General features: G+C 42.9%; 1 protein-coding gene across 2 annotated transcripts in view; it reads left to right on the forward strand.

Moving 5' to 3' along the window:
- Window positions 1-6334: 6334 nt before the first annotated feature.
- The window catches only part of LPCAT2 (lysophosphatidylcholine acyltransferase 2), a 67730-nt gene continuing 59209 nt past the window's right edge, over window positions 6335-14855 (forward strand). The window contains exons 1-3 of one of the 2 annotated variants that reach the window (XM_015475738.3): window positions 6335-6611; window positions 12489-12628; window positions 14075-14292. In XM_015475738.3, the coding sequence (XP_015331224.1) occupies window positions 6441-6611; window positions 12489-12628; window positions 14075-14292 (529 nt within the window). In that variant the 5' untranslated portion in view covers window positions 6335-6440. The remainder of the gene's footprint in view (window positions 6612-12488; window positions 12629-14074; window positions 14293-14855) is intronic. The other variant, NM_001205797.1, reaches the window with a different exon arrangement.

Genomic DNA, 14855 nt, shown 5'->3' on the forward strand with positions numbered 1-14855 from the left:
GAAGTCACTGCACGATGCATCTCAGTCCACGTAGTGATGGTCCCCTTGGTCACTCTCTTTAGTTATGTCCCTCCTCTGTCACTTCCTTCACTGGATGGAGGAAAACCAAGCCATGGCTCCCCCTGCCCAGCCCTGCCCTCCTGTCCCTTCAACAGTTTCCCCGTGGGAAAAATCAGTGAGTACGAATAAAGACACTAATTGAGTGGATGTGTTTGCCGGCTGTTTTAGTGGAGCCTAGAGAGGACCCCTAGCCCCAGCCCCAGCCCCAGCTCAAAGAGGAAACAGAAAGTCTAAATCTCTGCTCCCTGCAGGGCATAGGTGACATCTGCTGGAAAGGTCACAGCTGCCAAAGTAATCACCAAGAGACTCTCTGGGTGGGTGAGCTGGAGTCCCTTGGTCCCATGGAAAGAGCCAAAGCAGAGTTTCTGTTATTTAATTGCAGGGTCTTGTTCAAGGTTTCCTTTCTTCTTGAGTCTCAGTTTCTGCCTTGACAATAACATAAATTCTAATACTAATAATAGTGAATTTAACAGTAACACCCCTTCCATTAATACGATGCTTACTATGTGCCAGACCCTTCGCATGCATCATTTCATTTAGATTACAGCAACCTAAAAAAGGGAGGCTATTATCAGTCAACTTTGATTGATAAGGAAACTAAAGCTTGGAGAAAAGTGATTTTCCAAGGGTACCATAGATACTGGATAACATCCTGAGTAAGGCCAAAGATGACCTAGAGAAGAAGCTTTAGTCGGAAACCGAGTATCTCCATCAGCAGCATTACCCTCCATCTCCCCTCCCCCAAACTCTCTAATAAACACAGCTAGGGGAGAACTGTGTGTGCATTCTAAACACAGCTTCTATTGATGGGTAAGCTCCTTACCCTTCCTTCCCAGCAGACTGCCCATCCTTAATCCCCTCCTATATGGAAATTCTAGAGCTGCTGAGCTGTGCTGTGCTTAGTTACTCGGTCATGTCCAACTCTTCACCATCCTATGGACTGTAGCCTGCCAGGCTCCTCTGTTCATGGGATTCTCCAGGCAAGAATACTGGAGTAGATTGCCATTCCCTCCTCCAGGGGATCTTCCCAACCCAGGGATCGAACCCAGGTCTCCTGCTTTGCAGGTAGATTCTTTACCAGCTGAGCCACCTGGGAAGCCCAAGAATACTGGAGTGGGTAACCCATCCCTTCTCCAGGAGAATTTCCCCACCCAGCAATAGAACCGGGGTCTCTTGCACTGCAGGCAAATTCTTTACCAGTTGAGCTACCAGAGCTGCTAACAGAACTTAAGGCCTGGGGTTATTTCAGAGACCTTCCCTGGTTCCAACAGTCTATTACTTCCTCTCATGGTAGGGCTGGTGGGGAGGGGATGAGGAATGGACAGGTCTCTGGAGGTGACCTCAGTGGAGTCCTCTTTTCTCCTGTGGCCTGTTCAATCACTCAGGTTCTTAAGGACTCGAGAGACTTCCTTCTGTGCTGAAGGGCCACACAGGTCTGCCAGCCATTCTCTTCTCCAGGGGATCTTCCTGACCCAGGGATCAAACCTAGATCTCTTGCATTGCAAGCAGATTCTTTACCACAGAGCTACCAGGGAAGCCCTAGGGACAGTTTATATCATGGCTGTAATACATTGTTTTAAGGTTCTTTTTTATACTGAGAAAATCCAGCTGCTCCACGTGTAATACCTGAAAGGTGCCATTTCTTGCATGTACGTCTATGAACGCTACCGCTGCTAAGTCGCTTCAGTCGTGTCCGACTCTGTGTGACCCCATAGACGGCAGCCCACCAGGCTCCGCTGTCCCTGGGATTCTCCAGGCAAGAACACTGGAGTGGGTTGCCATTTCCTTCTCCAATGCAGGAAAGTGAAAAGCAAAAGTGAAGTCGCTCAGTCATGTCTGACTCTTCGTGATCCCATGGACTGCAGCCTACCAGGCTCCTCCGTCCATGGGATTTTCCAGGCAAGAGTACTGGAGTGGGGTGCCATTGCCTTCTCTGCTATGAATGCTACACAGGCATTATTTTACTTATTATCACAATCTATTTGGGGTAGGAATGAATCTTCCCATTTTGAGATGAGTATGCAGGCTCAGAGAGGTCACATGAGTAGCTAAAGGCTACATCTATCTGGTAGGGTAGGAAGATTCTGAGATTTCTACAGTGAATACCTTGGAAGGAGCAGCCGTCCCAGGGCCCAGAGTCCGAGTTTCATCATGCCTTCAGGCTACTCTGAGCAGTTGATTGATAAGCATGTCATTCACCAACTCCATCTACCTCTCAGCCACTCAGGGCTTGACGAACTGGTCTCAGGTACTGGGAATATCCTTTCCCTAACCCCTACCAGCGAAAGGTCCAGCTAGGCCCTTGAACTTCTTCCGGGTAGTGAAAAAATGAAAGTTGCTCAGTTGTATCTGACTCTTTGCGACCCCATGGACTATACAGTCCATGGAATTCTCCAGGCCAGAATACTGGAGTGGGTAGCCTTTCCCTTTTCCAGGGGATCTTGCCAACCCAGGGATCGAACCCAGGTCACCCGTATTGCAGGCGGATTCTTTACCAGCTGAGCCACAAAGGCAGCCCAGGGTTCAAGGAGGCCTCCCTCACTTTCCTTCTTTCTTTCTTTTTAAAATAATTTTAATTTATTTTATTTTTGGCTGTCCTGTGTCTTGGTTGCTGCATGGGCTTTTCTCTAGTTGTGAGGGGGGGCCTACTCTCTAGTGGCAGTGCTCGGGCTCTAGGGCATGCGGGCTTCGGTTGTTGTAGTACATAGGCTCAGTAATTATGATTTGCAGGCTCAGTAGTTGTGCTTCCCAAGCTCTAGGTCACAGGCTCATTAGTTGTGGCTCATTAGTTGTAGCACATGGGCTCTGTTGCTCCATAGCATGTTCAATCCTCTGGGACCAGGGATTGAAGCTGTGTCTCCTGCATCAGCAGGTGGATTCTTTGAGCCACTGGGAAAGCTCCTCTGAGCCACTGGGGAAGCTCCTCTCTCTCTTGGTGTTGCCTGCTCACTGGGCCTCTCCCTCGCTATGAGCTCTTTGTCATTCAGCAGGTTGGCCTGAGCCTCCCTAAGTAGTGGCAAGAGTTTGAGAACAGAAATTATAAGGCCCCTTGTGGCCCAGGCTCTAAAACTCACATGGTACTACTGCCACATTTTATTGGTCAGAACAAGTTGTGAGGTCAGCCCAGATTCTAGGGATGGGGAAAGACTCTGCCTCTTGATGGGAAAACTGTGAAATTGTTTTGCTGTGTTTTTCAATTCTTCATAATATATTAAAGAAATTCAGCTACAGATACCAAGATAATGCATGTCCTTGCCCCATGGTAGTTCTTTCTTTTCCTGTTTTATTCATCACTTGTTTTTTTCTGTTTGTTTTGTTTGTATTCTGTTGGCTGTGCTGCGTGGCCTGTGGGACCCTAGTTCCCCGACCAGGGGCTGAACCTGGGCCTTCGACATTGAGAGCTTGGAGTCCCAGCCACTGGACCACCAGAGAATAATTCCCTGTTTTAATCATCACTTGGTTTATTATCCTAAAATAATTTTGTGAGATCTAAAAAGATTCATACGCAGACTTACAGGTATTGAACACAAACTTACAGTTACCAAAGGGGAAATGTGGGGAGAGAGAAATCAGGAGCTTGGGATTAACATATACATAGTTCTATATATAAGATAGATAACCAACAAGGATCTACTATATAGCACAGGGAAGTCTGCTCAATATTCTGTAATAACCTGTATGAGAAAAGAACCTGAAAAAGAATAAATATATGTATAACTGAATCATTTTGCTGTATACCTGAAACAAACACAACATTGTAAATCAGTTCAATTCAGTCGCTCAATCTGACTCTGTGGGATGCCATGGACTGCAGCATGCAAGGCTTCCCTGTCCATCACCAACTCCTGGAACTTGCTCAAACTCATGTCCATCGAGTTGGTGATACGACTGAACCATCTCATCCTCTGTCGTCCCCTTCTCCTCCTGCCTTCAATTTTTCCCAGCATCAGGGTCTTTTCCAAGAAGTCAGTTCTTTGCATCAGGTGGTCAAAGTATTGGAACTTCAGATTCAGCATCAGTCCTTCCAATGAATATTCAGGGTTGATTTCCTTTAGGATTGACTGGTTGGATCTCCTTGCAGTCCAAGTGACTCTCAAGAGTCTTTTCCAGCACCACAGTTCAAAAGCATCAATTCTTTGGCACTCATCTTAATCAACTATAGTCCAATAAAATTTAAAAATAAAAGCTCCTATGGAGACAATTCTAATACAGGGGAGCTAATTTGGAGCAGATTTTTGGCAATAGGTATGCTTTTTTTTCCCTTCATTTCACTTTTAATTTCAGTTTAGTTCAGTCGCTCAGTCATGTCTGACTCTTTTCAACCCCATGGACTGCAGCACTCCGAGCTTCCCTGTCCATCACCAACTCCTGGAGCCTACTCAAACTTGTGTCCATTAAGTCGGCAGTCCAAGGGACTCTCAAGAGTCTTCTCCAACACCACAGTTCAAAAGCATCAATTCTTCAGCACTCAGCTTTCTTTATAGTCCAACTCTCACATCGATACATGACTACTGGAAAAACCGAATAGCTTTGACTAGACAGACCTTTGTTGGTAATGTCTCTGCTTTTTAATTTGCTGTCTAGGTTGGTCATAGCTTTTCTTCCAAGGAGCAAGTGTCTTTTAATTTCAGGGCTGCAGTCACCATTTGCAGTGATTTTTGGAGCCCAAGAAATAGTCTGTCACCATCTGCAGTGATTTTTGGAGCCCAAGAAATAGTCTGTCACTGTTTCCATTGTTTCCCCCTCTATTTGCCATGAAATGATGGGACCAGATGCCATGATCTTAGTTTTCTGAATGTTGAATTTTAAGCCAACTTTTTCACTCTCATCAAGAGGCTTTTTAGTTCTTTGCTTTCTGCCATAAGGGTGATATCATCTGCATATCTGAGGTTATTGATATTTCTCCCGGCAATCCTGATTCCAGCTTGTGCTTCATCCAGCCCAGCATTTCTCATGATGTACTCTGTATATAAGTTAAATAAGCAGGGTGACAATATACAGCCTTGACGTACTCCTTTCCTGGTTTGGAACCAGTCTGTTGTTCCTTGTCCAGCTCTAACTGTTGCTTCTTGACCTGTATACAGAATTCTCAGGAGGCAGAATTTAGGGACTCCTGAACCCTGTTCTCTCCATTATATAAGTGAAAACAAAGGCTCAATAAGGGGAGTGATTTTTGTCATGGGTCTGTGGTAAGTTAACCCTGGACTTCAACCTTGCTTTGGGTTTTGGGATTTCCAAGGCTGTGCTCTTTTTTCACCAGACCACATGATCTCTCTGGTTCTGACAGTGAAGTGCTACAGGCAGAATGTTTGTTTCTAAGGTGCTACATATTTCAATTGATTCCTTGAAACCTGCCATAAGCCACTTCCAATTCTCAAGAGTCACTTTTCATACCTTGATCATGTCACCTGATTTCATTTTTGCCTGATGAGTGTTTGCTGAGGGACATCAAAACGCTTCCCTTCTTCCATGGATTTGCTGTCCCTATGTCCTGCCTTCTCCTGAAGCCAGCCTGGCAGCAGCTCCATTGGTGGATCTTCTGATCATGCTTTTTATTTCTTTTCAGACTCTGATGCGAGTAAAGTGGAGACAAACAGTCTCCAAGTTTCCAAGTCACTTCTCTTTTTTTTGAGACCAGGTTCCTCATCTAGTTCAGAGGGCCATGGTGGTTTTGTATTTTTCTAGTTATTGCAGCTCAATTTTCCTTGGGAAAACTATCTTCACGTTGTCAGTCCATATTTTGACTGGAAGACAGCCCACTCCTGGCTCCAGTTTCTATATTAGTCAGGACTCTTTCAGCTGTAACTGATAAACATGACACTCAAACTGGTTTAAGCAAAAGCAAAATATGCACCAGAAATCAGATCCACCCTGGATAATGAGCCCTCTTAATGGAACAGCCCACGAGTTGCTCCTACAATCGCTAGATTCAGGTTCGGTTTATCTTGGTATTACGAATGGGGCCACGGAGGTTCATGGAGACAATGATTTGGCCAAAGAGCCAGTAAAAGCGAAAGTTAAGCCAGGTTGGCCTGATGCTGGGGCAGAGAACAGTCTAAACTGTCTCTCTTGCGGGTGCGTCGCTTTGAAGGAAAAAACATTCACCTCCAAGGGGGCAGAGCTATGAATCCCAAAAGGAAGGGCCAGACACCTAAAAGGGTGGGACTGTGCTTGAGGTGGGGGTTGGGGGTGGGGCCAGAACCTGGGCGTGTTCGGAGCCAGAGGGGCGGGGCGGGGCGAGAGCAGAGGGCGGCTAGGTAACTTTGGCGCCTGCGCAGAAGCCCCGGACTCCTAAGCGGCTCCCACTGAGTCTTGGCGGCGGTGCCCACTGGCGCGCTCCGCGTGAGTCGCTTCGCTCTAGTCAGACGCCAGGGTCGGCCATGAACCGGTGCGCTGACGCGCGGGCCGTGGCGGCCACTGTGCCGGGAGCTGACGTCGGGAATGCGGGGCTGCGGCCGCCCATGGTGCCCCGCCAGGCGTCCTTCTTCCCACCACCTGTGCTCAATCCCTTCGTGCAGCAGACGCGGCTGGGCGTGGCGAGGCGCATCCAGGTGCGGGGCGAGGGTCTGACAGGAGAGGTGGATTCCAGTGAGTGTCATGGGTTAGAGGGAGGAGGGCAGATTCGGGTGAGGGACGTCTGACAGGGGAGGCAGACCCAGGTGAGGGATGTGAGTCTGACTAAAATTCAGGGGAGTGACTAGAGACTGACAGGCAAAGCAGATTCCGGTGAGCGACCGGAGTTTGAGAGCGGAGGCAGGTCCAAGTGAGGGGAGTGGGTCTGAGGGAGGAAGCAGTCCAGGTGAGGGACGCCTGACAGGGGAGACAGATGCAGGGCAGGGGTGTGGATCTGAGGGAGGAGGCAGTTTGAGGGGGGCCATGGGTCCGTCAGGGGAGGCTGTTTTAGACGGCAATGTGGGTGTAAAGGGGAAGTGACTGAGAGGAGTGAGTCTGGGAAGCCAGGCTCGAGGAAGAAAGGGATGTAGATCTGAGAGGGGAGGGCTTCTGAATGGGCCAGGAGTCTGCAGGGGGCAGAGATGCTGCGCTGAGAATTTAGGACCCTTGGAGGATGCTTGGAGGTCTGGGTGTGTGTGTGAGAAGAGAAGATACAAAGAGCATGTGGGTCTTGGGAGAAGGTGCTAAACAGGAGGAGGCTGAGCAGGCCCATGGCAGAGGAAACATTCCGTACTGAGAGGAGGGAAGGGCTCTGGGAGAAGAACTTCAACCTGAGTGTGTGGAGGTGTAGTAGGAGCTCATTGTACTGCAGGAGAGTGAGTTTGGGGAGCTTTTTGTTGTTGTTTTGCCTGAGGGAAGGAGAGGAGTCCTTTTGGGATGAGAAGAGTGAGGGAGAAGGCAGAGAACCCAGGTCTGAAATTAGAACCAAAAGAAAGGTGGGATGTTTTGGTGGAGCAGTTGCGTCAAGGGTGGGAAATCACAACCTAAGAAAAGGAATAATATGGGTCCGTTTAAGGTATTCAAGAGTTTTTGGTCCTGAATCAATTTTCACCCAAACACTTCTCATAGATTTAAGGACGTAGATTCAAGGACGAGAGACTTTCTCTGGTTGTTAAAAACAGCTCTATACAAAAAGGAAGTTCCTGTCCTTTCCTTTTTCTTGTAAAGCACTGCTTTTACCATTAGCAGTTACACTCACTCTTTGGACTTCCTCTTTGGTGAAGTTAGTGATCAGAGAACAAGATAGACTATGCAAGCTACATTTGTTCTATGTGTTCTGCATGGGAAAAAAAATAGTTTTAATGTTTCCTGTCCATCTTACATATTTATTTACTTTGGATTTGAAATAGTGTAATTTTTGCACAGCATGCTTATCTGCACTGAGACCATTGTCCTCTGTGGCAGAGATAGGTTAAGTGCTGGGCTAAGCAGTGTGGGTGGTGGTTACAGTAATGGTTGATGGGTGCGAAGGTATGAGAAAGGAAGAGGAAGATAATGAATGTAGCAATACCTCTTTGTAAAGAAACTAAATGTTTAAAAATGTGATCTTAAAATGTGTCTTAAAATGGATTGATATATCCGGCTCTTTGTGACCCCATGGACGGTAACCTACCAGGCTCCGTGGTCCATGGGATTTTCCAGGCAAGAATGCTGGAGTGGGCTGCCATTTCCTTCTCCAGGGCATCTTCCCAACCCAGGGATCGAACCCGGGTCTTCTGCATTGCAGACAGACGCTGTACCGTCTGAGCCACTAGGGAAGCCCACATTGATATTCCCATGATATCTTAAAATTTCTGAAGATGAAAGTCACTCAGAAACACTTAGCAAATTCATTGACTCTCATTCAGAATTCCTTTTGACCTGAGTTCATCAAATCAGTTATACTTAAATGAAAGTATGTCCATCTCTTCTGGTTCATGTATTGGAGAGAGGCTCAAAGTGGCATGTTTGTAAGTATGTACATTGTGCCTGGATTACTGAGTTTTTGGTTTTTAAATAGTATGCCTGCAACCATTTAGAGAGCACTTCCAAGTAACTCTATAAGAATTGTAATATAATGGAATGATCACTAGTCTTAGAAAACCTGCTCAGGCCCTGTCATTTATAAGTTGTATGACTGGCCAAGTCAGTTGACCTCTCTGAACTTCACTTTCCTTTCCTTATCTATTAAATTGGAATAATAATACATCAAAGGAGGGTTAAACTTAAGTGAAATAATACGTGAAAGAACCTGGTATTGCTTGCTGATCTTGATAGTTATCAATGTCATTTGTTATCTACAAATTGTATGCTGCTGCTGCTAAGTGGCTTCAGTCGTGTCTGACTCTGTGCAACCCCAGAGACGGCAGCCCACCAGGCTTCCCCGTCCCTGGGATTCTCCAGGCAAGAACACTGGAGTGGGTTGCCATTTCCTTCTCCATTGCAGGAAAGTGAAAAGTGAAATTGAAGTCACTCAGTCGTGTCCGACTCTTAGCGACCCCATGGACTGTAGCCCACCAGGCTCCTCCATCCATGAGATTTTCCAGGCAAGAGTACTGGAGTGGGGTGCCATTGCATTCTCCGACAAATTGTATACTGTACTTAAAACTTACCACTTGGATTGGATAGAAATGAATATAGTCGCAATATTTTTTAAAACGTTAAAATGCATGTAGACAGAGATTCCAAAGTAGTTTCAATGGCTTAAACAGTCTGGGTAAAGGAAAATTTCAATAGACATGATTGAAAAACAATGTTGTCTGTATTATCCAGTTTAAAAGATTGATATACTTGTGTTTAAGGATGACTCAATATGATGAATATAGGCTAAATTTAATCTTAAATGATGATCAACATCTTGTTTAAGGATTGTTGTCACTTCTGCATCTCATAGGGCTTACTTAGCTTTACTGCTCCTCCTCTCTTTTTGACTGTTTAAGGGTCTGTTCCATAGTGGCATGGAGAAAATTAGCCTAGCTTTTCTTTCCTCAATAGAATATGGAATTATAACTATGGGTCATTTACCATATCAAAAATATTTGTTGGATGCCTTCCATATGCCAGGCACAATGTTACTCTCTGGAGACAGAGATATAATAAACAAGAGAAAAAAGGACTCTGCCTATCTTAAGCCTGTATTTCACTGAAAAAGTTAAATAAGCAAGTATAGAAATATATATAATTCCATGTCTTAGTAAGTACTATGAAGAAAGAGAGGAAAATAATCACAATAGTGTCAAAAGAAGGCCTTCCTACAGAGATAACTTATTACCAAAAGAAAATATGATGCATAATCCTCTTAATCCAACAGAGTTACTCAAAATTGGTTTTGTCATCTTAATAATGTTTAAATATTAAAATTTTAAATCAACTTTGTATACCAGCAGCAACTGCAAAATGAAATTAAATAATCTCATGATAGCAATAAGTGAAAGTCGTTCAGTCGTGTCCGACTCTTTGCGACCCCATGGACTAGTCCATGGAATTCTCCAGGCCATAATACTGGAGTGGGTAGCTGTTCCCTTCTCCAGGGGATCTTCCCAACCCAGGGATCAAACCCAGGTCTCCCGCATTGCAGGCAGATTCTTTACCAGCTGAGCCATCAGGGAAGCCCAAGAATACTGAAGTGTGTAGCCTGTCTCCTCTCTAGCAGATCTTCCCAACCCAGGAATTGAACCAGGGTCTCCTGCTTTGCAGGCAGATTCAAGACCACTACAATGAAAACAACAGAACACTATTGTAAGAAATTAATGAAGATTTACATAAAATAAAGAGCTATACCATGTTTGTAAGTTGGAAGAATCAACATTATTAAGATGGTAATTCCTCCCAAATTGATCTATAAGTTCATAGAAAGCTCAACAAAAATTCCAACAGGCTTTTTGTGTGGAAACTGACAGATTAATTCTGAAATTTACGTGGAAATACTAAGGATCTAGATTATCCCAAAAGAAGTTTGAAAAATAGAAAGTTGGAGGACATACGCTACCAGATTTCAAGACTTACTACAAGACTACAGCAATTAAGAGAGTAGGGAATTGACAGACAGACAAACGGATCAACAAAACAGAATAGAGAGCCTACATGTATGTTCAATTGATTTTTTGACAAAGTGGCCAACAAAATTTATTGGGGAATGTGGAGTCTTTTCAAATTTGGTTCTGGGGATGGCACTTCACTGGTGGTCCAATGGTTAAGACTCTGCACTTCCCTGGAAGGGGCACGCTTTGATCCCTGGTCCAGGAACTCAGATCCCACAGGCCTCACAGGGGAGGCAGGTCGGCGGGTGGGGGGGACAGGGCAGGGGGCAGTGGGGGGGTTGGGGGTCGGGGGGGCGGGGGTGCGGAGCTGGTTTTGGAACAACTAGATAAATCTGTAGATAAAAATGAAACTTGATCTCTACTGTACACCACACAGAAAGTAATTTACGATGGATCATAGACTTGAACATAAAAGCAAAATCCATATATCATCTAGAAGAAGAAGATATAAAATATCTTCATGATCTTGAGATAGGTAAAGATTTCTTAGAAAGGATGCAGAAGAGAACTAAATTGATAAATTAGTCTTCATCAGAATTAAAACGCTTCTCATTGAAAGATAACCAATAAGAAAATGAAAAAGCAAACCATGGAATAGGTGAAAATATTTTCAATATATATATTGAAAAAGGGCTTGTAAACAATATATGAAGACCTCCTAAAAATTGATCGGAAAAGGACTAACAACCCAATGAAAATGGACTAAAGACTTGAACAGATAGGTTAAAGGCATGACCAATAAGCACGTGAAAAAATTTGCTCAGCATCATTGTTCATTAAGGAAACCACAATGAGATATCATTTTACACGCACCAGGATGGCTACAAAGACTGACAACACTGAAAATTGATGATGTGAAGCAACAGGAACTTTCACACTTCATTGGTGGAGGTATAAAACGACACAACCACTTTGGAAAACAATTCAGCATGTTCTTTAAGCACATTTCACCTGGCCTGACAATTTTACCACCATCTACCATGAATGAAAATGTATGTCTCAAATGAGTCTCAAAAATTGATGTTTACTCATATAGATAAGAACTTATAATAGGCTAAAGGTCCCTGAACAGATTAATAGGTAAATTAATTGCAGTATATTCATACAATGGAATATCACTCTGCAATGAAAAAGACTGTATTACTGATACATATGACAACATGGTTGAATCTCAAAAATATGAAGTGAAAGAAGCCAGACATAAAAGAGTACATACCATGTGGTTTCATTTATATGAAAATATGGAACAGGCAAAAACTATAGTGAAAGATTGTCAGTGGTTGCCATACACTGAGGATACATTGACTACAAAGAGACACAAGGGAGCTTTTTTGAGTGATGGAAATGATCTATATCTTGATTATGGTGGTGTCTGCATAGGGCTATGCATTTGAAAAGCTCATATTTAAAATAGGTGCATTGTATTTTATGTAAATTATGCCTTCATAAAATTGATTTTTTTGAAGTGATTTTAAACACCAAATGTCAGCAAGGATATACAGTGACTGAAATTCTCATACACTACCAGTGACATTTTAAAATGATACAACTGGACTTCCAGTGGTTAAGACCCTTGCAATGCCAGTGACAGGGCATTCAATTCCTGGTCTGGGAAGATTCCACGTGCCGCAGGGCGACTAAGCCTCTGTGTCACAACTACTAATCCCGCACTACCACTAAGCCCAACACACCTTTTCTTTGTTTCCCCAGCAACCCCTATTCACATTCACTGGTTTTCTCCCCTATTTCTTTTGCTGCCTAGCAGACTTTGTGAGGTCAGATATAATGTCTTATTTCCTTTGTGCTTAGATCGTTGCCTGGTGCAGGGTAATGCTCAATTCATCTTTGAGTGAAAGTTTGAATAGCCTAAGATTTTTCTTTTAAGTATGTCTGTTTGATAACTACAGCATTAAAATAATGTCATCTATTTTTTTTTTAATCAACTTTGACTTTCAGATTTTCTTCCTTGGAATTATCCTGCTTCCAATTCGTGCCCTATTGGTTGCAATAATTTTATTACTGTCGTGGTCACTGGCTGCAATTTCAACAGCATGCTGTCCTGAAAAGCTGACCCACCCAATAACTGGTTGGAAGAGGTAAGAAGTAACTATGTCTAAATATTAGGTGAATCAAGATTAGAAGAATTTATTGAAGTTTAGGCAGTGATCAACAATTGTGGCTCTGAATATAGGATATTTTTGGAATGCAGTCGTTAGAGACTGTGCTGTGTTGTGCTTAGTCGCTCAGTCGTGTCCGACTTTTTGCAACCCCATGGACTGTAGCCCTCCAAGCTCCTCTGTCCACGGGGATTCTCCAGGCAAGAATACTGGAGTGGGTTGCCATGCCCTCCTCCAGGGGATCTTTCCAACCCAGGGATTGGACCTTGTTAGAGGCTACATCACTATAAATCAAAAACAGGTCTGAAAGTTCTGTGACGGGGTGAGTTCTTTATCTCTAAATAAATAAAGATCTCAGCTCTTAAACTACAGAGCAAGGAGAGAGCAATCATTTCCCTGTGCCCTCCTGAAAAGTACTTGGGCTTTCTGTGTCTCACTTCTCACCATGAAATAAAAGTTAGAGAAACTTCCTTGGGAGTTAGTTGCTTAATAGCTCCTCACAATATTATTATGTGAATGTTGAGAGAATTCAATAGGAAGCTCATTTTTTAAAACTCCTGTTAGATGTCTTATGGGAGACACATATTTTTCATGAAAAGCTGTATGCTTATTCATATACTGAGATGTCCATCGTGTGTTTGCACTTCTAGGACTGTGTTTTTGTTTTTCTATGCAATTGAGTTTATCAAAGACAGAGACTGGATCTTACTTGTCTTATGTGTCCAACAGAATTCCTGGCACAATTTGATTTAATTAATTTTTAATGACAGATTCTTTTAAAATAGTAAACAAATCAATAACCAGAATTAAGTGCATCTTTGTTCCAGGAAGTGAGATAATAAATTTACTTCTTAAGATTCTTCATGATTTTTAAGGGCTATAATGATATAAGTAATAAAGCTTACTTTTAAAATTTTATTTTTAAAATAACTCTGAGGACTGTTTCAACATGCTAGTTCTAAGAGTGTTTTTGGGGGTAGCAGCATCTGTGTTACACAAATATAGATATCTAAGGTGATTCATATGAAGGACAAGACTGATTTGAATTTCTCAGTGGGGGATGCATGTTGAAAATTCATTCTTATTACTTTATAGTCACAGAATAATGGAGCCACTTAGCCACGTGGCCTTGGAAAAATTATTTCTCTGGGCCTTAGTTTTATCATCTGTAAAGTGGGAATAATGATAAATGCTCTATATTTCATAAAATTGGGCTAGGGATTAAAGAAATTAATATGCATAAAGTACTTAGAACAGTGCCTGGCAGAAAGAGCTCCGCTGAAGTGTTAGCCATTCTTCCTAGCTGATATTTTAAAATGAAGTGCTGACGTGTTTTGGTTTTTGCTTTGTGCTTTAGAGTAAAACCCTGCTGGTAGCTGCAATTGGTAAAGCTAATTATGTCCATTTTTATATTTATTTCCAAAGGAAAATTACTCATCCAGTCTTGAAGTTTCTAGGCCATGCCATGTTCTTCTCAATGGGGTTTGTAGTTACTGTGAAAGGAAAGATTGCAACTCCGTTGGAAGCACCAATTTTTGTCGTTGCCCCTCACTCAACATTCTTTGATGGAATTGCCTGTGTTGCAGCTGGATTACCTTCTATAGTGTCTCGAAATGAAAATGTGCAGGTGCCTCTGGTTGGCAGTAAGTACTCTGTAAGACAACAGTGATAAAATATTTTCATGTTCATGCTTTAAATTTAGAAAGTTCTGTATAGTTTACTGATAAATTTTTTGAAGACTTAAAAATAATAAAACACTTCAAACATATTTCATTGCTTTTAATGAGGTATAATATCAAAAGAATGAATTTATGAAAAAAGATTAAAGACCTCCCTACCTATATACCTCATCATTCTTTTTATTTTCTTTTTAATTTTTAAACCTTTCAGATATAACTCTTTTAAATATTTATTTATTTATTTCATTTATCTTTTTGGCCGTGCCGTGCAGCATGTGGGATCTTAGTTTCCCTACCAGGGATCAAACCGGCACCCCCTGCAGGGAATGCACAGAGTCTTAACCACCAGATCACCAGGGAAATCCCCTATCATTCTTTTTAAACCTTACCTCTGTTGCTGCACCATCACTTCTTCCTGCTCCTAAGCCCAAAAGAACAGTTTTTCAATACAAAATATGGTAAATTTTTTTAAGAGAGAATTTAATTGAAGAATTTGTGAAAGCACCAGTTACCTAGTATTTCAGTGA

The sequence above is a fragment of the Bos taurus genome, chromosome 18 (assembly GCF_002263795.3).
Source record: "Bos taurus isolate L1 Dominette 01449 registration number 42190680 breed Hereford chromosome 18, ARS-UCD2.0, whole genome shotgun sequence".
Classification (NCBI taxonomy): Eukaryota; Metazoa; Chordata; class Mammalia; order Artiodactyla; family Bovidae; genus Bos; species Bos taurus.